The following is a 24,946-nucleotide window of genomic DNA, read 5'->3' on the forward strand; positions in this document are numbered from 1 at the left end:
AATGTTTGCTATTTTAAATTAAATTATGCCGATACCACAAACTGTATAGAATAACAGGCACAGTCTGTGTTGGACTCGTTTCCACCGTGAACGAAAAGTCTTTTGTATAGCAAAGTACAAAGCCGTGATCTGGTAATGAAATTGTGTTCTACATGTTTTGGGTTGCCTAGCCAAGATTATCAGAGGTCAGCTGCTTCAGATTCCTCTTGTACCTCTAGAAAAACAGCCAGGGACAAGATGACGCTGCACCATGTGGTGTAGCTACAAATAGAACAAAGCTACGACCGAACTACTTAACTTACAGGTCTTTCAGGAAGAACTTTATATTTGACACAGAAGCCAACAAGCTTCAAATATTTAAACAAGACAGTCTTTGTTGTGACTTACTGTAAAGACTCATTTACATTCTCACCAAAATATTCGTGTTAGACAGGTTGTGATTTTTCATTCTTAACCTTTCACATAACCCTGTTCAAAATTAGGTGGACAAAATATAAACCTTGATTTCTTTCAACCACTGTGTCTAAACGCCATTAATCTGAAAGCCATGTCTTATTTTACACCTCCATTCTTTCATGAGACAAAAAAATATAGTTTAGAACAAGTTTTTATTCATGATTTATGTATTTTTATTATTATTAAAAAGCTTTAAAGAAACAAGATACAGAAAAATACATTGAAGTAAGACTTAAAAACAACATCATCAGTAAATATCCATCAGTATAAAAAAAAAAAGCCGACTCCTGAATCGTCTAGAGTCGGTTGAGTTGGTCTGTGCTCCTGTTGTAAATGGGGTTTTTGTATTCACACGCTGAGGAGGAGTGGAAAAAGTGGGAGAGCAGATCAGTGCACATAATGATTTCATCACTAACATGATCCACAGATGAAGTCAACACTCACAGTCTGTGGGTTTCCTCCTGCCCTTCCCTGCTGTGCAACCAGACAAATGCAAAAAACAGATGAGCTAACATGTTCCGCATTGTGTTTTCACACCAATACAGAATTGTAATTATGTTGATGATCAAATACGATGTTATTAGAATCCCTGGATACCTCTATTATTCTCTGCTTGTGCTGCCATGGCTTGCTGCCTACGGATCTCTCCTTGGTTCGCTGTGAAGGAAAACAGATAAGTAACTCAACGGACAGAAGCAAAAGGAGAAAATATGATTACACATTTTAGCATTACCATAAAAATGGCGATTTATGCTGGCTTGTCGTAACCTGCTGAAGAGCTCTGCAGAGAGAGGAGACATTTACTCCATCGCAGATTAATTCAGAGGTCATTAATGCTATAAAAAGTGACAATAATAAAGCACCTATATGAAATCTCTGCTTTGTCCTCTGACTTTCCGCTCTTTGAAACTTGAACTCATCCAGATTTGGATAAATTCCAATCCCACTCTGATTAGGCTGATTCCCATGCTGCACAGCTCCTGATTGGCCACTTGGATTTCTGGATGGGTTTAAGTACTGGTCATCATTTTCTGACAAAAAGAAGGAAAACATTGTCACCTGGTTGCTCAGGTTGTAGGAGCCTGCTAACGTCTGCAGAGGCTTTCTCAGCAATATGGCTAAATATATAAATTAGAAACTGAATAAAGAAAGAAGGAGATATGTGTGAACTCACCATAAACAAGATTATTGTCAAGATTATTGCCTCCTGGTAAGGGAAGCACACAGATATAGTGAGGCTTGTGCTTTCTCAGTATTTTCAAGACATAACTAAACTGCCATTTCTAGTTAGTTGCTATTCAAATGAATGGATAGAGAGATTATGTAAGGTCACCATGTGTTTGTGTTCAATGTTACCTGTTGGAAGTCCGTTTACGCCGCCTTCGTGTGGTGGAGCACTGGGACCTGCAGTAACATATTATATCACAGAGGAATTTATATTATTAGAAGATAAACATAATGTTTTAAAACGTCAAAAACTGGGAAAAAAGGGAAAAGATAAACATTCTGGACCTCTCCTTTCATTTTAATAATAATAATTTAAAAAATGAAAAGCTTCTTTTTTCTATTTACATTCCCAACAATTTGGGTGTTATAAATCTGGTAAGATCATCCATTGTAATTATAGGAAAGCCTATGATAGTCAATTCTAAGGTCCTTATTGCCTATTTGTGGCTCCAATTTTTAGCTTTATTTAGATTGATAAAATAATATTTTTGACCAAGAGAAAGAAGTACATTTCAAAGATAGCAACATTTAACTTTTTTTTCAAATTAGCTATACTATGGATGAGCAGCTTTGGCTATATCTACCGAGGTTTGAAATGTGCACACAAATATCATGACTCTCACAACTAGTAACTGAAAATAGACATCGTAGATCTTCTGGAATTTGTCACTCCAAACAAATTACAAAATTCTTATTCTATGAACATTACATTACATGTGCAAAATATGTTCTTAATTGATTCCTTTTTCTTTTCTTTTTTTGAAGAAATACAAAGTTTTTCCTTTACATTCTTTAATAGTTTTTATGAACCTTGTGGTTCCTATTAGAAAACTATTTACTATTTTACCTTCCCAAGCTTGCAGGAGAAAATTATCTCGTGCAACAAAGTCGTGAAATACGAGGCCAAATTGTCAAGTGTAAAGTACCTCTAGGCCACAAAATAATAGTTATTATTATCTGTTTATTTTTAAAACTAAAATAAATTTTCTTTTAACTTTTTTAAAGATGGATCTGTAAATGATTGCAGCACCAAATCATAAACAGTGTCTCATGTCTTTGCCATAGAAACAGAAAGCTATTATATATATATATACAGTATATACCATATATATATATATATATATATATATATATATATATACACCACCAGATTGCCTTGATGGATGAAAATACTTGTTCTGATTCAAGTGCATTATATATGCTTAATATTTATTTGCTTCACTAAAGCATCTTATATTTTTTGCTATTGCAGTCGTGTATTAATTCAAAACAGAAAGTTCATAAAATTAATATTGAAGAAAATCAGAATAATTTTTTTAACTTCATGTATCTTAACACTTTAAAACACTAAGCAGAATCTTTAAGTTTCTTTGGATTATACTTGTTGTGATCTTACAACATACATACCTGCAGTTCCACTGACTGTCATGATCACACCATCAGTCACATTTTTGTTGGAAAGGCCTGAAAAGTAAAAAGTAATGTGTTAAATATCCAATATTTATTTTTCATTCTAAGAATTGAAATGACAGAAACTGTAGTTATTAGGGTTATCAAAAATAATAATTTAATGTACATATAACCAATAATTATATGTACATATGCTTCAAAATAAATACTAACTGACCCATTCACATTTGCCCAAATAGTCACACTTCTTCCAGCAGTAGCCACTAAGCCTCTCTCAAGCTGCAGCAAGTTTTACAGTTTACTAACAAACATTGTCATATTGTTCATATTTTTTCTTTCTAACAAGAAGAATGGTGTGCATTCAGAAATGTTACTGAAAATGGTGAAGAGTATAGAGTATTTTCCTTGTACCACGATCAAGTTTGAAGTTTTATTACTGTGGCAAACAGTAATAAAATAGAGTAATAAATAGAGTAACATAGAAAGTAACTCTATGTTACATTCATGGAGTGACAAGCAGGCTAATACTCACAAATGCATTTCAAACAGCAGAAGTAGCCCAAAAGGCTGACGAGGATCAAGGCAGCTGCACCAGTACAGATGGAGATCAGAAGATACATCTTTGAGCTCCTCTCACCTGCACAGCAAGATGTGGTTTTTATAAAGATGGGTTTACAGGAAACAATAGCTCATTCAATTGGCCTCTTTTTTATGTTTAACCATTGAGGTCTGCAACCATAGAAAGGAAGATAATGTGAGTCTTTGCAAAGGCTGTATTGACAAAACTAAGAAACAAGAGGGCTATAATTTTCTTACAAGGAACTCCACTCAAAAATAATTAGTCCCCTGTTTGCAGCACTACAATAGGGGACTACGTTTTTCCCCGTTGTACTGCTAAGTACAACAGGTCAAATCTGTCAGCATTCACCTGCAGAGAGCTCAGATACTACTGTAGGAGGAGAACTCAGAATGAAGCTGACAATCACACAAAGGCAGAGCTGCTACATAAACTCAACAGGCCAAACATCATTACTGGTCTCCCTGCCAAACAAAACCACAGCCCCCTGATTAATCCTTTTAAATCAATAGCAACAGATGAAGAGTATTAAACTATGGTTGTTTCATTTCTAGTAAAAAAGAAAAAAATATATATATAACACATATATGTAGGTCCACCTATTTTCCTGGAAACACACTAGATAAATCTTTACCATGAATAACATCCAAATCTCTTAAAACATGTGTTAATATAAGAAAGTACATGCAAAATATTAAGAAAAACAAAGGCAACATTTTAAAGCCAACACACAAGATTACATGCAACAAAATCAAGAAAGTAAACAGTGCCAACATTGATTGATACTGCTAAGTACAACAGTTCTAAGTTTCTTTTAGCAAAACAATGACAATAGAATAGCTTTTCTCTAAGACCTGGTTAGGAAAGGCTTTGACTCGATTAGATTTGGGATTTAGAAAATGAACAAGTCTGCCCATGGATAGATTGACAATTTTTCCTTCACTAATGCGAGCCTGGACGGCCGATTTAACGGCGGTCACGTGAAGGAGAATGGTACGACCACAAAAGAGCCAAGTATTGCAGGGACTTCTGATGTTTTTCTAAAATCTTTATTACACGATTCTTCAGAGAAATGTTCTCCTCAATAGACAGAAAGAAAAACACAATAATAAACATAAGCTTAAAATACTTTTCCACTGCTCAATTAAACCAATTTAATAGCCCATTCAAAAATGAAAAAGCCAGAATATTTTGATTCTTTAAACCTCCAGTTCTTAGATATTGGTTTGATGTTATGACAGTTGTGAAACCCCAATGTGTAAACAATATCAAATAAAAGTCAAGGCTGAAATGAAACAGCATACCTGTCACTTCAACTTCAAAGCATTCATTGCTCTTCCTGCAGTAGTAAGAACCTATATCAGAGTTTTGGAGCTCATCAATGATGATAGAGTAATTCCTCTTTGAAGCCTGGATGGGAAAGGTTTTCACTCGCCCAGATCTGGGGTCCAGGTAAAGAATGCGTCCCTTAGATGAGAGACGAACCAGGTCCACATTTTGTCCATCTTCCTTAGCCTGAGTCCATTCAACCCAGCTGGAATCATTTGATGAAAAGTTGCAGGGCAAGACCACAGAAGAGCCAAGTGGAGATCTGATTTCTTGAGTTTTAAAACATCCTGCATGTGAATGAGAATGAAGGACAGTTTCATTAAAAAAATGCAAAAAAATTAATAATAAACTTATGTGTAAATCAAAATGTAGTCTTAATAATTGATGTGTTTAACAAGACTTTGGGTAAATGTCTCCTTTTTCTGCACATGAGTGGCAGAAAAAACAATCTTTCACCAAGATCATTTTTCTTTAAAGGACACCCAGAGCTTGCATGTGGAGTAGCAGTTTTCTTCATCACATCACAAGATTTCAGCAAATTACAATCTGAGCTCAAGAAGTATATATCTTGTCATCCTAGAAACAGGACAGCAGCCTGCTCAAATATCAGTCTCAACAAAAACAAAAAAGAAAAAAAAAATTATATTATTATTATTTATTTTATATACAGTACAGACCAAATGTTTGGACACACTTTCTCATTGAATTCAATGAGAAAGTGTGTCCAAACGTTTGGTCTGTACTGTATATATATATATATATATATATATATATATATATGAGTGTGTGTGTGTATGTGTGTGTGTGTGTAGGCATGGGGGGGCGTGTGTGTGTGTGTGTCTCAAGAAAAAGGTTTGCATTTCACATGAAAAATATCTTTTAAAATAAACATTCTCATTAAGCCCAAATTTCTGTATTGTTTCTTTTATTGTTCTGCTCTAATATTCTGATAATAAATCATAAATTCAGCTCCATAATTCAGGAAAATGTGTTAATACACAATTTTTTAAGCAAAAGTGTATTAAATGGTTTCTTCATTGGTATGAAACGGAAGTAAGATGACAGAAAACTGCAGTACATGGGTGCAGAAAGTGGTTTTCCAAATGACAGAGGTGAGAACTGTGCTAGCGCTATCTGCACCAATCAGAACACTTTTTTTCTCACACACTTTAAGCTTAATGTGTATTAAGATGTGTATTTTAAGGCAGACTTAGATGAGAGACTTGTCTTTAGATTACGTATCTTTAGACTAAAAAACATCTTTTTGTTTTACTATTAAAAACATTACTGTGGCGACAATCAATGTAGATTTTTTTTTCAATAGTCATTCAACCACATATTTTTAGTTCCTTCTAGGTTTTAATAATGCATTAGGTAATTCTAATCAATCAGGCTATCGTAGTTTGGGCAGTCATCTTTCCTCTCACTTCCCCACGGAAGCCATTTTCACAAGACTAAATAAACATTTTGATTAGTTTTTTTAAAGGCAGCTAAGCTACTCTCTGCATTTGGAGATAAATAGTATTTTTTTTTGTTAGAATAGCTTAAAGGTTATCAATTCACTGAAACAAAAACCTAAATGTGGAAAACCTTGTTTAATAAAAAACTTTACTGCAAGATTTGTTCAAGAAATGCTTACTTGAATAGACAGCAGCACATAAACATAAGCTTCAGTACTTTTCCACTGCTCAAATAAATGATTCACTAATTTAGAAAATAAAAAGATTTGATACAAGAATAAATTTAAGGCACAAGAGAAACAGCATACCATTGTCTTCGGACAACTTCACTTCAAAGCATTCATTGCTCTTCCTGCAGTAGTAAGAACCTATATCAGAGTTTTGGAGCTCATCAATGATGATAGAGTATTTCCTCTCTGAAGCCTGGAGGGGAAAGGTTTTCACTCGCCCAGATCTGGGGTCCAGGTAAAGAATGCGTCCCTTAGATGAGAGACGAACCAGGTCCACATTTGGTCCATCTTCCTGAGTCCATTCAACCCAGCTGGAGTCATCTGACGAAAAGTTGCAGGGCAAGACCACAGAAGAGCCAAGTAGAGCGCTGACTCTTTGTGTCTTACAGACTCCTTGACCTGAATGAATTGCAACAGTTTCATGAAAACAGATCTAAAGAAATAAATTATAAATAATAAACTGATATATAGATCAAAGTGTAGATTTAATGATTGATGTGTTTAACGAGTTTGGTTAAGTGTCACTTTTTTCTGTGAATAACAGTAATTTGGATTATTTCTTCACCAAGATCTTTTTTCTCTAAGGGAAACTCAGAGCATGCTGTCTAAAGGTTTTTTCATCACGATTCCTGCAAATTACAATTTGAGTTCTAGAAGTGTCCATCTTAGAAAACATTTGCTCCAGGTGAACAGCCTGCTAAAATATCAATTTTCAGTTTGTCAAATAAACTCATATTTAATAAATTAGAATGTGTGTTTCAATAAAGAAGCAAATTTTTCACATGAAAAGTATCTTTTGAAAATAAACATATTTTACATGTAGTCCGAATTTCTGTACTGTTTCTTTTATTGTTCTTATCTAATATCTAATCATAAATATTGTGTTTTCTTTAGTGTTGGTGGGAAATTATCATAATTAGTTGACAAAAAGGTTGTGAAAAATTGTGCACAACACAATTATTAATCTATATAATGTTTCACTTGGTAAATGTAGTTACCAAAATACATTAACTTATCAATAAAATTCTAATCTACTGACCATGACTGTATATCACCTATGTCAGGGGTGTCAAACTCATTTTATTTTGGGTCATATCTAGATCATAAATGTCCTAAAAGGAACAGTTGTGCCAGAATTTACTGAGAAAACCCAAATGTTCAAACATTAATCAATAGCTGTCTGAGTACTTCTTATAATAAAATAATGTCGAACATATTTTTAGATAGATGTAATTTGATAGTTTACAAATAAAAACTGATTGGATTTGACTGATTAAAAAAGAAAAATAAGCACACAACTGTTTTTTGAAGGTTCTTTTTATGTGACCCACTAGAGTCTAGAGGGCCACATAAAAAGCTACGGCCGGCCGCCGGGCCGCGAGTTTGACACATGTGACTGAGACGTTATGAGCTACATCAACCCCAGAGGAGACCATGACTCTACAGGGTCAAACATTGAAAGCCAATCAGAATCTGAACCGCTTTGGCTGCATCATCCTGGGAAGAAGTAAGTCTGAACAGATGTTTTCTGGTTTTTCCGCTTTACCATTTGCCACTTTTGCATTTTTGGTGTTTTTAAATTTTTTTATTTGATTTTTTCCAAGGTCTGCTACACGCTGTTTCACACTGGACACGTGTCAGCCTAACCATCAGGGGAATGTTTTCTTTTTGTTTTTGTTGTCTGATTTCCAATTGGGTCAGACGTTGGGATGGAGATTACTTATAAGCTGTTGTTTCAAAAACAGGAAAAAGAAAATGTTAATTGCTTAAATTGTGCCGACTGTACTTTTATACCACTTGTATCGGTTGAGCCTGATATGCCAAACTACATCTCCAAATTCATAAGTAAAAGACTTTTTTTTTAAAAAGACCAACATCTAGACATTTAACCAACATGTGAGATTCTGATTCAAATTTAAAAAAACTCTATTGATCCCAGGGGCAAATTAAATATTATTATAACTCATATTAATTCATATTCTTCAAAGAGTTATTGTAGTTAGTGATGGCTGTTGGCAGGAAAAATCTCTTGTAGTGATTTGTATTTTAATGTGATTTTAGCTCCATGATGCAATTCTTTAAGCAGAAGTGTCTGAAATATCTTCTTCATGAAATGGAAATAGGATGAGAGAAAACTGCAGTGCGTGGGTGCAGAATGTGGTTGCCGATTGACAGAGGTGAGAACTGTCCTGCTGCTCTCTGGACCCATCAAGGCACACTCTCGTTTCTTCCCTCCACACTTTAAATCTTTATTGTTCAAACTGAGTTTTCTTCTGTTTTTATTTATTTCTTAAAGTAGCTTTTTAACTTGACTTGTCTTTATTAAAACACCTTTCCTTTTACTATTCTTCATATTACTTTGATAACAATCAATGTGGATATTTTTTTATAGTCATTTAGCCAAATATTTTTAGTTCCTTTTTTGTTAACTACAAAAACCATTTCCTCCTTAAAAATGGTGGTGTACTTTTAAGCAGTTTTTAATCAGTCAGGTCAGAGTAGTTTTGACAGCGTTCATCCGTCCCCTCTCCCTCAGAAGCCCTTTTTAATGTTTGAGAGAAAATTTTTGATTTGGTTATTTAAAGAGCACTAAGTGACTCTCTGCAATTGGCGATAAATACAAATGTACTTATTTCTTGTTAAAATAACTCAGAGATGATCATTTCACCGAAACTAAAACTTAAATGATGAAGTGCTGAAAACCTTTTTAAGGCGTTAACACTGAACAGTGGAAACCCCCACACTCAACTAGTGTTAAATTGAACAATTTCACGTAACACGGGTGATTTCAATGTGACGCAAAAGGTCTTTCAATTGAAAGTACCAATTTGTTAGATAAATCCAAGAGTATACATTTCTTAACCAAGACCTGAGGTTTGCTGTTCAAACATAGTACTGGACATGCTGTCTGTGAATATGTGAGTTATTTCAGGGAAAACTTGAAAGTCAATAAAAGTATGATTGCTATAAATAGATCGTCTACTTTAACACTTCTCAACTCTGCTCACGGTTTAATTTTAACAAAGGACTTACCATTTGAAGAGACACTTAGCACCCAGAGGGCAAAAAAGGGAATCCACATGTCTGCTTTCATTATCACCATTTCACACAGTGTTTAACAGCAGCAAGACGTGGCTGCTTTAACTTCTCCGTGCATCATGGGACAAAACCACAAGACCACTACAGCTCGGCTACATCGCTTAGTCACCTAAATACTCCTGCAGGGTTTCAGTTTGTACAGCAGTCAACTGAACACCGCAACTTTAACTTTTTCAAACTTGATGGTGATCACGTTCGGCTTTAAAATTTTTATGGTTTACTGTTTAAACCAAGCAGGTAGTGCAGAAAGGACATAACGTGATAAAAGCTACCTCCACATCCTGTTGAAGCTTGCTGACATTTCCTGAGCAAGGGACTTCCAAATAAGAGAGAGAAGGGCAATTTCTAGCCAACTTTCCTGTCCTTTATGCCTCACTGTAACAGTTTATCTGAACAACAATTGGTGCTATGCAACACTTTGTTAGTCCGTTAATAAACAAAAAACTTTTAAACACACATTTCTTAAAAGTTAAATATAGCATCTCTTTTTCCACTGCTGCGTCCTCTTGTCTCACGTTAGCAGAGTTGTGGTTATTCGAGTTAAAAACAAACCAAAGTTTCCTCTGATGCAATGTGAGGCTGAGGCCTGGGTATGTGCAGATACCTCACAACCATTGCTCAATTTGAGTGGGCACACCTCCTCAGAGAAAAGTAGTTTTACAAATCTGTGCACAAAACTGCCAAATAATTATTTTAGTTTCATGTAATTCAGCATATTGTTCCTCAATTTGTTTTAGTAACAAGAATTTCCAAGTAACGCAATCTTTGCAGACTTTTAAAACAACGAAGCATTGATTTTTTGTTTTGCTCTATTATGTCATAAACAAAAAGAAAGTTAGAGGAACTTTTGTTGTTTAATTGTTGATTTGAAGAATGAATTGTAATGTCAGGATTGGGTCTTCTCTGAGTTGTTTTGAGTTTTCCTGTGTTTTTTAGTTTGGATTTCTGTGTCTTGAGTCTCTGTGTTGTCCTGTCTACCCTCTTGATTGTTCCCAGGTGTGTCTCGTTCCGTGATTACCCTCTGTGTATTTAACCCCACCTGTGTTCCTTGTTCGGTCCTTGTCGTATGTGTCATACCAGTCTGTCATTTATGTCTAGTTGTCCATTCGTTCACCAGTTGCTACCAGTATTGAGCCTTAGCCTTCCGCTCAGCTGTGCTGCCTGGTTTGTGGATTTTGGATCTGTGTTTCCATCATTAAATCACAAATCATTAAATTTTCTACAACCTGGAGTCCGCTGCATTCTGCCTCACCACCTCCACCACACTTCATGACATGTAGTATGTGTTCCCACTGAGGATTTTTTAAATGTTGTAACTCTCAAGCTGAAAGTTGGAAAAACAACCGAGGTCCCTAGAAATTTGAATTCTCAGTGGGAAAGTCAGGGACATTTTTTACTAACTGATATGGCTGCCTTGCACAGAAAACTTAAAATTATTTAAAGGGAAAAACACAAACAAATTCACACAGACACTATGTATTTGGCTATCCTGCAACATATTTCTCAAATTAATCACACTCTGTACTAAAGAATCTATAAAATAAAGAGCAAAGAAATGCATTGTTATTTGCTTGTCTTGCTAGAAGCAGTTACCCTGGTCACTGAAGACATTAATCAGCAAATCCTACAGGATGTTGAAGTGAACTGCACTGAAACATGGTTGAGTTTGGTTGGATGTCTTTCACAGAGCTAAAATCTAACCTCGAAGGTGATGGAGCTCAGCATAAGTAGCTGCCAGCACTGTTTGTTGGTTCACTATTACATGGGAGTAAATTTGCTTAAACCTTTCAAATAAGCAATATTGCAGTGCACCAGTATACGTAAACCACAGGTTGAGAACTATGATGTTGTGATCTTGGGGCGTTATTTCCTGTTTATTTTTTTCTTGAGGAAATAGCTCTCCTTACTGGTTGGTTTCTGACTGATTAGCAGATACATCTAAAATAATCGTCTCATCTTCAGGAGGTTGTATAAAGTCGGGGATCCTCCAGTCTGTTATATATTTGGTTGTGGTCAACAGGAGAGTCCTCCTTAAGACCAGTTCCTTCATTTGTCTACGTGTGAATCACCCTGAGTATCTCTGCTTTTGCCTTTCGATGGTTTGGCTTCCCCCAAGACCTCAGAACTCAGACAGTAACATCCCCAGCTCTTCACCTGAAAAAAACCTCTTACAGTAATTTGTACCATCGGAGCTACTCTTATAATCTTTTCATTTGAGTAAAACCTGCTGTCTGACTTGCATCTGGAGATTTTGCACATGCGCACAATGCGGGAGGGCAAAAAGACTATTCTTTTACTTGTCATCCATAGCCACGCTGCCACTGCATAACAATTCTGTTAAGAAAATGAAACCTGAAGATGCAGGTATTATTAATTTAGTGCAGCACACCACAACAATAGAAAAAATTATACCGCAAAACCATTGTAAAAAACTCCAAACCACTCGTATTCTATTTTTTCTCCCTCTCCGTGTCGGCTATGCTACAAGCAGATTTGCAGACATGGGAACTGACTGACAATAACACCACTAAAGTATCAGCCTTACATGCAAAACCATGAAATTAATTTCCAAACAAAACATTCAGACCATTGTCTGAATGGTCTGAATGAAATAAACATCAAACAAGCTTGATGTTTATTTTGTGATTATTGAAAAGTAATCGTCTCACCTGGATTTCTAGTTGTTCTGGTGTTGATAATTAGTAGCGAAGCACTGCATCCCCCTTTTTTTTTTTTTTACATATTTAGCGCATTTACAACTTGACAGGTAAACTTGATAAAGTAAAAAAAATGCCTAACCAATTTCGGATGAAGAAATTTTGAAAGACTACTGACAGACTCCTTTTTTTATCTGATCTGTAAATATGAAATGGTATCAAACATTCAGTTAACTTGTTTAAGTTAACTGTTAGTTTTTACGCAAGCTATTGCATAGACCCATTTTTGTACAACTTGTACATGGTACGCTTACACAGCTGTTAGCAATTTCTTTGGCTTCCAGCTTTCTTTCTTGTAAACATTCTACCTATTCTAAGCTCAGATCTTACAGAAACACCATGGATGTGGTCACTGAACTTAGAAAACAAACACTTACAGTTCTTAAAGAAGATAGATTTAATTTTAATTAAATTTTTGGATACAATAAAAATGTAAAGATGTATCTCTGACCATGTAAAACAATCTGCAATGCATAGTTTCGAGAAGACAGTTGATGCAAATAAACATAATCTTTAAACTCTGTATTTGTATTAACTGCACTTTTCCTATTACAACCTATGGATGTAAAACTGCACTACAAAATATTACATCAAAAATGAATCCAACAGGTGAAGCGAGGAACCATCAAACAAAATACTCCAACCAAATCCAGAGCAGCAACCTTCATTTTAAGTTAAGACTCCTGGTAGGATAATTTTGTTTAGTTAACAGTAATATGTAGGATTTTCCAAGAATGCATTGTAAATTTGCATAAGCATATTTACATTACCTTATGACATGTTTTTACCACATGAAGATATGCTAGCATTACTTCATTTGGAAAATTAATAATTTTGGGAAGGTTTTTTAGTTTTGAAAGCTAGAAGAATTGGAGAGGATGGAGCTAACAATAAGAAGAAGACGGCGACCATGAAGATTGTGTAACTTAAGTGACTAATGTAACCAGATAATGGGGCCATTTGATCTCAAATTACCCGTTACATTTCTACTGATGGATCGGCAGTGCTGTCCAGTGTGTGCTTGTTACAGGACCCTGAAAAATAATAGAAAAGTATATTTAAAGGCTAATCCATGACATCAGCAGAGTAAAACCCCTGTTATTTTTTTTCAACTTTTAATTTTGAGAGCGGCAAACCGGTACTCACATTTTATGAAGTAGACAACAGCACTCAGAAAAAGGACAGCAGACATTCCAATGAAAACGTATCTCAGTAGTGAAACGTCCGCATCTTTAATAAAGATGATTTTTATTGGACAAAGTAGCTTATTTCATGTTTTTAGCTTTTTAAAGGTGTATAAACATTGCTGCATACATCTGAGCTGACTAATGTTTTGTATAGGTAAAAAAAACTGAAAGACAACAATAACACTGTCTTTCTTCACACGACTCCACTTCAAAATAAATATTCTTCATTTAGCCAGATCAGAGTATTTTAGATCATCAGTGATGATGGAGCCAGCCTGAGGCCTGTTCTTTGGAAAGGCCTTTACTGGAGTCCAGGAATTTTACATGCCCAAGATGATAGATGAACCAGATCCACTTCATCCAGGTGAGCCCAGGTCACTCACTTAAGGTCATTTGATAAAAAAGTAACAATGTAGGAGCATAGAAGAAACAATTTGAGCATAATGGATAGATTTTTCACGAACATCCTCATCATGCAATTTTTTTTGTGGCTGCTAACCCAAACACAAAAAAAAAAAAAAAAAACTAGAAATAATTTAAAACTAGATTAAAACTTAAGATTTTTGTCAAACAACTTTTAAATTATTCTAAGCCATGTTAATTATTCAGGAGACTGCTTGTGTTGGTTATCTTTACATGTGAAAAGCTTGTTTAAAATTAGATACGAACATCCAATTCTGATGCCACATATTGAAAAAGTTTGTTTTGGAAGGCTTGATGTCATAAAAACTTTAAGCCTGGACTTGAAATAATTAATTCTGAGAATGTGATATTGGAAAAAAAAAAACTTTTTTAAATTACTTACACTGAATTTTCTATCAGCGTCCTACAAAACATTATAAATTTACTCTAAATATTTCTTTGGCAGAAGAACACAAACATTTTATTTAAAAAAATACTTGAGAATCCATTGAAGCTAAAATAATTTTCTAACCATTTTTAAACATTGTTTCAGTATGTATTAGATTCTCTTTTAAAGCAATTTTCACTCTGTTTTTAGTCTTTGTTTTATAGTAACAAAAGGAAGAGGATGAAATGTTGAGAAAGAGTTCACGGAGAAAACAGCATACCTTTGTATTTCAACTTCAACTTCACTTCAAAGCATTCATTGCTCTTCCTGCAGTAGTAAGAACCTATATCAGAGTTTTGGAGCTCATCAATGATGATAGAGTATTTCCTCTCTGAAGCCTGGAGGGGAAAGGTTTTCACTCGCCCAGATCTGGGGTCCAGGTAAAGAATGCGTCCCTTAGATGAGAGACGAACCAGGTCCACATCTTGTCCATCTTCCTTAGCCTGAGTCCATTCAACCCAGCTGGAGTCGTCTGATAAAAAGTTGCAGGGCAAGACCACAGAAGAGCCAAGTAGAGCGCTGACTCTTTGTGTCTTACAGACTCCTTGACCTGAATGAATTGCAACAGTTTCATAAAAAAAAGCAATAAAGATCCTCATCATGCAATTCTTTTTGTGACCCCTAACCCAAACAGGAAAAAAAAAAAAACTAGAAATATTTTAAAACTAAATTAAAACTTACCATTTTTGTCAGACAGCTTTTAAATTATTTTAAGCCATATTAATAATTATTCAGGAGATTTGTTGTGTTAGTATCTTTACATGTGAAAAGATTGTTTAAAATTAGATACGAACGTCCAATTCTGATGCCACATATTGAAAAAGTTTGTTTTGGAGGGTTTGATGTCATAAAAACTTTAAGCCTGGACTTGAAATAATTAATTCTGAGAATGTGATATTGGAAAAAAAATAAACTTTTTAAATTACTTACACTGAATTTTCAGTCAGCGTCCTACAAAACATTGTAAATTTACTCTAAATATTTATTTGGCAGAAGAATACAAACATTTTTTTCGAAAAAATGCTTGACAATGCATTGAAGCTAAAATCATTTTCTAAGCATTTTTAACTATTGTTTCAGTATGTATTAGATTCTCTTTTAAAGCAATTTTCACTCTGTTTTTAGTCTTTGTTTTATAGCAAGAAAAGAAAGAGGATGAAATGTTGAGAAAAAGTTTATGGAGAAAACAGCATACCTTTGGACAACTTCACTTCAAAGCATTCATTGCTCTTCCTGCAGTAGTAAGAACCTATATCAGAGTTTTGGAGCTCATCAATGATGATAGAGTATTTCCTCTCTGAAGCCTGGAGGGGAAAGGTTTTCACTCGCCCAGATCTGGGGTCCAGGTAAAGAATGCGTCCCTTAGATGAGAGACGAACCAGGTCCACATTTGGTCCATCTTCCTGAGTCCATTCAACCCAGCTGGAGTCATCTGATGAAAAGTTGCAGGGCAAGACCACAGAAGAGCCAAGTAGAGCGCTGACTCTTTGTTTCTTACAGACTCCTTGACCTGAATGAATTGCAACAGTTTCATTAAAAAAAACCCCCAAAGAAATAAATAATAATAAACTCAAGAATTTTAGAAGTATACATGTTTGAGAATGCTTGCTCCAGGTGAACAGCCTGCTTAAATATCAGTTTCAGTTTGTCAAATAAACTCATATTTAATAAATTAGAATATGTGTTTACAGATATCCTTGATAAATTGTCCACCTAAATAGGAGTAAAATAAGATAGGTTCCCATTAATTCACACTGTCTGTTCTTAATACTGTTTTTGAATTGGGATCATTTTAAAATTGGGTTAGAAATAAGTGATTTTTTATATATATATATATATATATATATTTTTTAAAATACAGTGCTACCACAACCTAAGATGCAGTAATGCATTGGGAATGTGAACTATAAAGTTAAAAAATTGTAAGGTATAGGTATGTGAAGAGGCTGTGAGAGGCTTGTGGACTCAGTTCCCCAAAGTAATTGTGGAACTGAGTCTCACACTGCATGGTGACAAACATACAAACAAAGTCTCTGGGTTTGAACGTCATGTTTGTGGCGTTGATGAGGACCCAAAACATAAACAGGTAAAAGGCCCATGCATGATGGTGTGAGGATTCAGTGGAAGAAGTTTCTTATCAGTGATGTCTCCAGCGCAACCACTGCTGGTAAATGCAGTTTGCGAAGTTCGCTTGTGAAACTGGAATCTAACACTTCCATCTCCCCATTATTATGTTTATGTCGCATATAGATCATATCAAGCTACCTTTCGTACTCTGTGGTCTGTGAACCAGAAGTTCTAAATAGTATCCGAGTTTGAGATGAACTCGGATGGGTCAGGTCGTATACTCTCACCTGACCCATGAGGACTATTTTTATAAATATACATGCAACTAAGAAATTCTAACAATTAGGTTTGTCAGCCAGATTATCTATCTGGGAAAGAAAAAGTGGAAAACTGGAAAATTAGCTGAAAACATAAATTAAAAAGATCCGATGTAGTGGAAAAACTGTGGGCAAATAATACAACGGACACAGCCAATAAAACTAAAGCAGGATTTCTTCATGTCTGATAAGCAGCAGATATGTAATGGTCACAAAGCAACATATGGGGAAAACATATGAACTTCACATGTGTGAATATTTAAGGCGCTGTAAACCTTTCATTGCATAACCATTTACAATAGAAAGCACAGTCATATCTTCACAGACATTTAATGTTTTAAGACTGATAGCAATGCAATATAATACAGTATAAGATAAATATATTATTTGACATTTATTGCAAATACTTTTAGATTTTATTTTTTAGAATTTTTTGGTAATTAATCAGAGCTCAATATAACAACATCAAGAACATTGGGAACATTTGATATATTGTGCTTGCAAGTATATTTAATAAAATATTTTAAAATGTTAAATGTACATATGGCAATTTTACTAATACATTTAAACTTAACAAATGACTTACTTGAGGAAGCAGATGTAAGCCACAGGGCTAAAAGAATAATCCACCTGTCTGAATACATTCTCAGTATCTTCGTGAATGTGAGATACATGCAACACAGCTGGGCTGCTTATACTCTCAAATGTTAACCACAAGATCACCACAGTTGGCCCACGCTTAATTCACGGAAATACTTTCACTGACTTACAACCCATTTTTACATGTAGTCTAAAGCTTTTTAGAGAACACCATGATAATGATAAATATTGAATTTGTCTGGAATAATAATCTATTACACAAGTGTGGTGAAAAAGATGTTCAATAAATCAGTAATGTGCATCAGCCATGAAATATCAATGTACATGTTGTCAGCATTCCAAATTTATGCTTATTTCATTAGTGGTATTAAAAAATGCTAGTTTTGGAGCATGTAAAAGTCACAAGAAGTCAAAGTAATTGTGGACTTAAAACTTTCATCATCATACAAGTTTGATTTCAGAGCATGTATTTCCATCATTCTTCTCAAATTTGTGGCTATCGGTTTATGCAGTTGCAGGTGTTTCCTCTGGTAAATGCATTACAGCAGTTTTTGGGTGTGCTATATCACACTTCAGAGTTGTAAACAGTTCAGTCAAGTTTCTCCATGGGTAGACTTAAAATGTTAAAAGATAAAGTCCTAAATCTGAAGGTTAATGAATTTTTTTCAATTATTTTCCCCAAAGAGTTTTTGCGGCGCTAGTGGCTCGTATTTTCTAAGGCCTCCAAACCACAAACAGACCAAAGAACCAAAATGAACTTAAAATTCATTAACGTGAGGCGTGCTAACCCCTGCACCACCACAGCACGCCCCAGGTTAATGAATTTTAAGTTCATTTTGGTTCTTTGGTCTGTTTGTGGTATGATTTCAGTGTTTTCCTAGATCAAGCCTTTCTCTCATGTCTGGCACTCAGAACTCTTCAGTACAAATGCTTCTTGATTGGCAAGGGCATCATCTATGTACTAATGTAGGCCTGGTCTATAGCAGGAGAAGAAAAATCTTAAGTCCATGGCAGCATTATGTCAGTTAGCACCCCTCTCCACCGTCGCTACATACATGGTAGGTATGAGGAATTGATATAAAGTCAACAACACAACACAAGCGATCGTCCCCTGTTTCAAATAAACATAAAAAAATGGATTCTTTCTTATTGAATAAAAAATAAATACCAATAACCATCTGTGCTAAACTTTAGAAAAAATTCGGACCACCCATCACCTTATAGTCAAATTTATACTGTGATTTTTTTCTTAAAGTTATAACTCAGGACTAGAGTGACATCACAGGTAAGAATACCATAGTTGCTCATTTTTCTAGTGCAAAGTACTTTAAGCAATATAATTAGACATTTCTCTCCATTTTCTCTCTGTTTTTTTAAGCAAGTGAAACATTTAATGTATTCTGCTAATTCATTTCTTTTCTAGCTGTGACTGACAGGCTGATGTCAACACCCACTCAGATGAGGGCTGACGCCACTCTGCTCTACAGAAATGTAAGCAAATTATTAAATTGGAAAAAAATATATATATATTAAATTGGAGACACTGCCACCCGGTGGTATTAACGCAGCACCAGTGGCATGGGAGTCATTACATATGAACGTTTTGATATAAATGCAGTGACAACAATAAAATTGTTCACTGTCCTCAAACTGGAGACTGTACTGAATATTAAATGTGACTTAGTGTTAAAGTGCTGTGATCTTGAGAGTATTAAGTGTTTTCCCATCCCTTTTGGTTTATAGAAGTGCAGCAGTAAAGTTCATATCTGTAATGTCTAGAGTTGCCCAGCAGGAGGACCCAAAATGACAACTAGCACAAAACCAGCAGCAGCATTATTCTTCAAAGGTGTTGTTTATCAGTGACATGTAAAGATCAGTACTGCTACGACACTGGCTAAAACAAACTAGTTCATCTGTTCTTGTATTTTAGATTTTATATGAATTATTTGATCCAAATCAAGAAATAGTGTTTTAATATGTTTACATCAACACAAAAAGTAAAATTTCTGTCACTTGGATCTGCATACTTAGACTGAAAGTGTTTGTGGTAATTCGTCAAGATAGGGCAAAATCTAAATGCGGCCAAAACAAAATCTATTGAAACTTAACTAAAAGTATTTTATTAACACAATATATTGTGGATGCCGGTGGCAGCTGTATCCCAGAAAATAAGTAGAAGTGAATGGAAACCACACATAAAGTCTATGTTCCTTGTTTGCTGTTAAGACTGCTTGCAAATGATATTGATCTACTGAAACAATAGAAGGTAATTATTTTTTGTTGTTTTCCCCAGATATCCTATAATGAGTGTAAAATTAGAAATTAGGACAGATAAAGTTGAAAGGTTGCAAAGAGGTAGCCTATTCATTTTTCTGTGACTATGAAAGATATGTCAGTGTTAAAGATAATCTGAGCAATTGCTGCAGCATGTAGTTTCAAAATTATTATTTTATTCATGAAGAGTAAAGGGGACTCTAAATGATCTTGACCAACTGTGAAAAGGTAATTATCCTCATTAGCAGAACTAGTTGAGCCACTGTTGACAGTAACAAGCTTTTCGGTAGCTGGCAATCAGTGTTTTTCATCAGTGTGAAAGGATTGTGACCCAACCTCTGAAGAGGTTTTCAAACATGAACAGCCAGTTTAAGTTAATGCCACAATGTCCGATTTATATTGAAATCCAGGCTTTGACTTGCAGGTATGTTTTGGGTCATTATGCTGCTGCACAACCTGAATACATATAAGCTTAATGTCCTGAACTGATGGCGAGATGTTCATCTACTTTTGGCTTGTTAGTCTACAGAGTATTTTATCAAAGGACCACAAATAGTTTTGTAACACTTTCTGAATGACTAATTATGGATGGACAATTCGGAAATTCAACAAAAAGGGCCATAATAAGTGTGTGTGTTACAGGGATCTTGTTAGCTGTAGCTTTTTAAAGGGTGACACAACTTGAATTTACTCACCTGACCACGTCGTGCAGACTGCTTGACATTTTCAATTGTATGCACAGAGAACATAAGAGATGTAGCTAAATCAATCAAAAACAAAAAAATAGATGGTCAAAAACAAACAAAAGAAAGCAAGGCCAAGAGCAAACTGAATAGATATTTTCAAAGTATTTTATTACTAAGGCATTTTTATCATTGAATTTAAATTCACAATGGTGCATTCACTGTTTTTAACTTATTTTACATACATTTCTATTTAGAAGATGGTAATCCACTGCATACTTTCTTCAGGCGGTATAATGAACTGTTTTACTTCCCTTTGCTGCTCCTCAAGGCATGTTTTTATTTTCCCGCAGGGTTTAGAGGTTTCCTGCTTTGCCACACCTAGTTCAAACTGATGTGTGACTGACAATTCTCTGTAAAACTTTTCATGAGCGACTGAGACCGTGCATTGGTTGGTGGCAGGTGAGCTGCAGCAGTAAAACATCTGAAGCATGCAGAACAGAAGTTACCTTTGATGTTTACTGTCAGTGCCGCTTTAATTAAGTCTTTTGTTTCTGAGCAAACTTCCCAGCACTGTTTATAGAATAATATACTTTATGACTTAGTGTATGTAGATATGTAGTGCTTAAATGTGTTTCAACAATGTTCTCATACAACTGAGTTTTAGTTTAGTATATATATATATATATATATATATATATATATATATATATATATATATATATATAAAGTAGAGACTTCACCACAGAAATTTCTATCAGTATAACAGAGCAATGACTTTCTATACACTCTTAATCCTCTCTAGGGTCACAGAAGGGCTATGGACAGGTCAGTAGTACATCAGAGCAGAAAAACAACTATAATCTCTACTAAAATATATATTTGAGCATAATTATATCCTCACTCAGAGGTCATATTTCACTGGTTGACATGTGAGTTGCGGAAGACAGAACCATGTCTTTATTTGTATTTTTTTCCCAACATACATTGGGAACAAGATTCGGTTTTCAATCACATTAAGAATCTGAGCTGTTTGCTAGTGAACACTTAGTTGATACAGCTGCAATAAGAAAGCGATTGACCTCTTTTTGCTCTGATGACCAAATGCATTTTCATCCTGACCTCATCAATAAATCTGCTTTCCAATGATTGAATGAGGGAACTTTAAAGGAGGGCAAAAACACATCCTTTAAAGAAAACCATTGAACAGTAATGATAGATTTTATTTATAACTCCCTCTATATCAAATTTTACCTGTAAGGGCACATTCACACTCTAATGATGGGAAGCTACTGGATTGTAGCCACAGCTGCCCTTGGGAAGTCGGACAAAAATGAGGCTGTCATTTTGTGCCTTTGGCCTTTCTGACCATCACAAGGACAAGACAATTGTGTCTTGCCCTGAGAAAAAATTGGAAAGAATAGACTTACCAGCTGCACCCTGTTTCTAAGCAGGAACCTGTTCTTTATCACGTAATCAAACTCAGCATCATTCTCTGTCACTCCCTGCTGGATTCTTCTGTCATTCACCTAGTTTCCTGGTTCTCCTCTTCTCTGTCTGTGTTTTCCTGAGTCCTGCCTGCTGCATCCCATTTGTGATTTTTCAGTCGACTCGGTTCCTGTTTATTCCTAGTTTTGATTCTGTTGTGGCTGCTTGTAAGTTTTTTTGTTTATCATCATTAAGAAGTCTTCACCAAATGATCTTCCTACGCTACTACTTGCCATTTGATCCAATCTAAGACTTATAGCTTTTGACGAAAATAAAAACTTGTGCTTAATGGATTCATTACACGGTGATAAAGTTCAAACATTTAATCATCTTAATTTGATAATTATGGCTTACAGGCAGTGAAACCCAAAATTCAGTTTCCCCAAAAATAAAAATTTTGCAGATGACCACTAAAACATATTTCTAATACAGCAAAGCTAGGTATTTAAGTTTCATCCTCTAACCCAGGTAACCTATTTGGTTCAGGACCTAACATAATGTATGTGAAATCTCTAGTCCATCACTTGAATAAGCTGCAGTCAATACCTTTTTTAATCTTCTAAGAACTTTTAAACTGATTCTGCTTTACAACCCTATTGTCCATGGATCTTTTTCCTTCCACTCAATTTTCCAAAAGAAAGTGCTAGATACTATTTGTTGCACAAAGACTACTTGATAGCATTTTTTTTGCTCAACCCTGTTGAAGAGAATGTAAAGCACTGATTGTTTAGGCTATAACACAGTCATGACACAACATTTCTGTCCTAAAATATTTTGGGGGGAGGGTTATTGGCTGTATGTTTTAATTATCAAAATGAACAAATTATCTTGAAAGACTTTATCTTTCAAGATAAAATCTTAAAAGATTTTATTTGTTCATAACTGTTTCGCTTTTTGAATAGAAAAACCTATATACATAAACTTTACAAGTTATTTTACATTATAGAGATGTATCTTCAAAATGATGTTTTTAAAGATTGAGAAAAAGGAGTAAAATAAAATGGATGTGTGTGTTTAGAAGAATAGAACAGCTTGCACAGGTTGTGAGCTGTGGCTGATACTAGGGTGTCTCCATTTTGGCAGATGGCTGCTTCACACAGTTCCTCATCATATGACTTTAGAAATGTGTGGTTGTAACTTTTTTTGTCAGTGTCATATGTTTGTCTGTCAGCCTCTCGTCAAATTCTTATTAATTATCCAGCGATATAATTCTTCAAATATTTGTGGATGCCTCACGTTTAACTTTTACAGATGGAAATCAGTTTTATTACTTTAAGATTGCAGTAAGTTTCCCATAAGCAACAAAACCGGTTTCTGGTTGTTTTCTTTTCTTTTGTTCTCCATTTTCTATTTTTAACATGTCTTGCTTTCAGTTTTGTGTCCTTTGACACCAGATCAAGACACATCTACAAAGTTTTTAATCTACATTTAAATTTCACTTAAATATATATTTTTTGCTTGGAATTTAACTGATCCAAGTTTTACTTCCACCCTCAGTGGGGAAAGACACAATCAGCGTAGAAGTAACTTGAAACAGTTTTAGATTGTTCTGAATGACAATAGAACCGTTGAAAACTTGGAGTAATGTTTCCTGTAATTCAACGCTTTCAAAGCTCTCTTCTAAAACTTTAACAACTATTTGTACAGGAACAGTTGTTAGTGAATATGCAGTTTAGCAAGTGCGGCGCAGAGTAGTTTGTAACGCCCATCCCTAGTTTTTACTTTTGGTTAGGTTTAAACAAGAAGAAGAGTTCATGTTTAAAGTTCTTTAAAATACAAAACTGAGTAAAAGTGCGACAGTCTTTAAGAATCGACATTACAAAACAGTGTAACAGTGGATGACATCATACAATATTGTTTTTCTGTCAGGCTTCAGATTTCACTGCTGGACAAGTTGGTTCTGCAAGGCAGAACCTTTCCTTTATTTTTTATTTTGAACTTGTTCTGTGAACAAGATTACATTTACATTTACATTAAGAGTCTGAACTACACAATATGGCAAATCTTTGTATAAATTAAAAAGATGTTTGGCAAGAACTGAGCCTTGGGGGACACCCCAGCACACCAGCTGTTAACATGTTATAAAATTGCTTTCTTATTTCATCTTTTATGAAATTATTCCAGAGCAATGTGTTATTTTCTTTCTGGATATGTTTCACATCTACCTACAGAATAATTTGTTAGAAACTCGTCTCTGTGATTCATTTGCTTTCTGTGTGTTTTTAAAACTCATACAAATCACAAAGTATGTCGCTTTGATGTTTTATGAGATAAAAATAGTCATCATCAGGTTTCGTTGTTGAAACAATAACATTTAATACGGTTAAAGCATCATTGCTTTTGTCTTGCCACTCCCTGATCCTGACTAAAGGTAACGTGAAGCAATGTGAAACTGGTTTAGATTTTCTGTGTGCAGTGGACACATTTTTGTGTGACAACTCGTTCATCGGCTTCTACTATCAATGTGGCAGACAGAACTTGTTTATCCACAGTGACGTGGAATTGTCAGGGTTTGTGATACTTTTGGTTTTGTCAAATCATTTTGTCCTGTTCATAATATTTAGGATTCTGTGATTTAATTAGGCCACTTTATGTGTGGCCATAGCTTTCCTTATCTACATTCCTTGAATTTAATTTCTTTTGTTTCTATTCTACCTACTACACCTATTTTTCATGTTCTTAACAATGCTCTACAAACGCAGTAACTCACCTTGTGAAATCTCTAGTTCTTCATTGTTGTCAGAATGTTACGATTTGCATCAGTTCTGTTTTGTCTTTATAACTCAGCTCATTTTTATTTTGGCTGCCTCCTGATTGTGGATCTACACGCATCTTTCTAAATTGACAAAAGATTAAAAACTGATCAAATATATCTAAAATGTCTTTGTTTTTATGTTGAAGGGAGTATTTTAAAAAGCATTTCGATAACACTCATCGTTACCATAAATGCTAAATTAATAGTGCAAGGTTAGATA

General features: G+C 34.9%; 1 protein-coding gene across 2 annotated transcripts; it reads right to left on the bottom strand.

The window, feature by feature from the left end:
- Positions 1–51: 51 nt before the first annotated feature.
- LOC114161602 (polymeric immunoglobulin receptor) lies at positions 52–17,594 on the bottom strand. Of its 2 annotated transcripts, none has more exons than XM_028044967.1 (13): positions 17,513–17,593; positions 15,738–16,052; positions 14,763–15,092; positions 6,768–7,088; positions 3,626–3,730; positions 3,091–3,147; positions 1,813–1,860; positions 1,631–1,663; positions 1,320–1,487; positions 1,190–1,237; positions 1,054–1,113; positions 901–930; positions 52–811 (listed from the first exon to the last, which is right to left on the bottom strand). In XM_028044967.1, exons 1-13 carry the CDS (start codon positions 17,568–17,570, stop codon positions 753–755), a joined length of 1,632 nt encoding a protein of 543 aa, XP_027900768.1. In that variant the 5' UTR covers positions 17,571–17,593; the 3' UTR covers positions 52–752. The 2 variants fall into 2 exon arrangements, with proteins under 2 accessions (XP_027900768.1, XP_027900769.1); XM_028044968.1 differs by having other exon boundaries at positions 644–811; positions 901–927; positions 17,513–17,594.
- Positions 17,595–24,946: the final 7,352 nt, after the last annotated feature.

Source organism: Xiphophorus couchianus, chromosome 18, assembly GCF_001444195.1.
Source record: "Xiphophorus couchianus chromosome 18, X_couchianus-1.0, whole genome shotgun sequence".
Classification (NCBI taxonomy): Eukaryota; Metazoa; Chordata; class Actinopteri; order Cyprinodontiformes; family Poeciliidae; genus Xiphophorus; species Xiphophorus couchianus.

Excerpts from the sequence above, each read along its gene's own strand:
- LOC114161602 (XM_028044967.1), bottom strand. The coding sequence starts at position 17,570 with ATGTATTCAGACAGGTGGATTATTCTTTTAGCCCTGTGGCTTACATCT. Across the intron at positions 15,093-15,737 it reads TGAAGTGAAGTTGTCCAAAG|GTCAAGGAGTCTGTAAGACA; the intron begins GTATGCTGTTTT and ends CAATTCATTCAG. Across the intron at positions 812-900 it reads CAGGAGGAAACCCACAGACT|CGTGTGAATACAAAAACCCC; the intron begins GTGAGTGTTGAC and ends ACTCCTCCTCAG.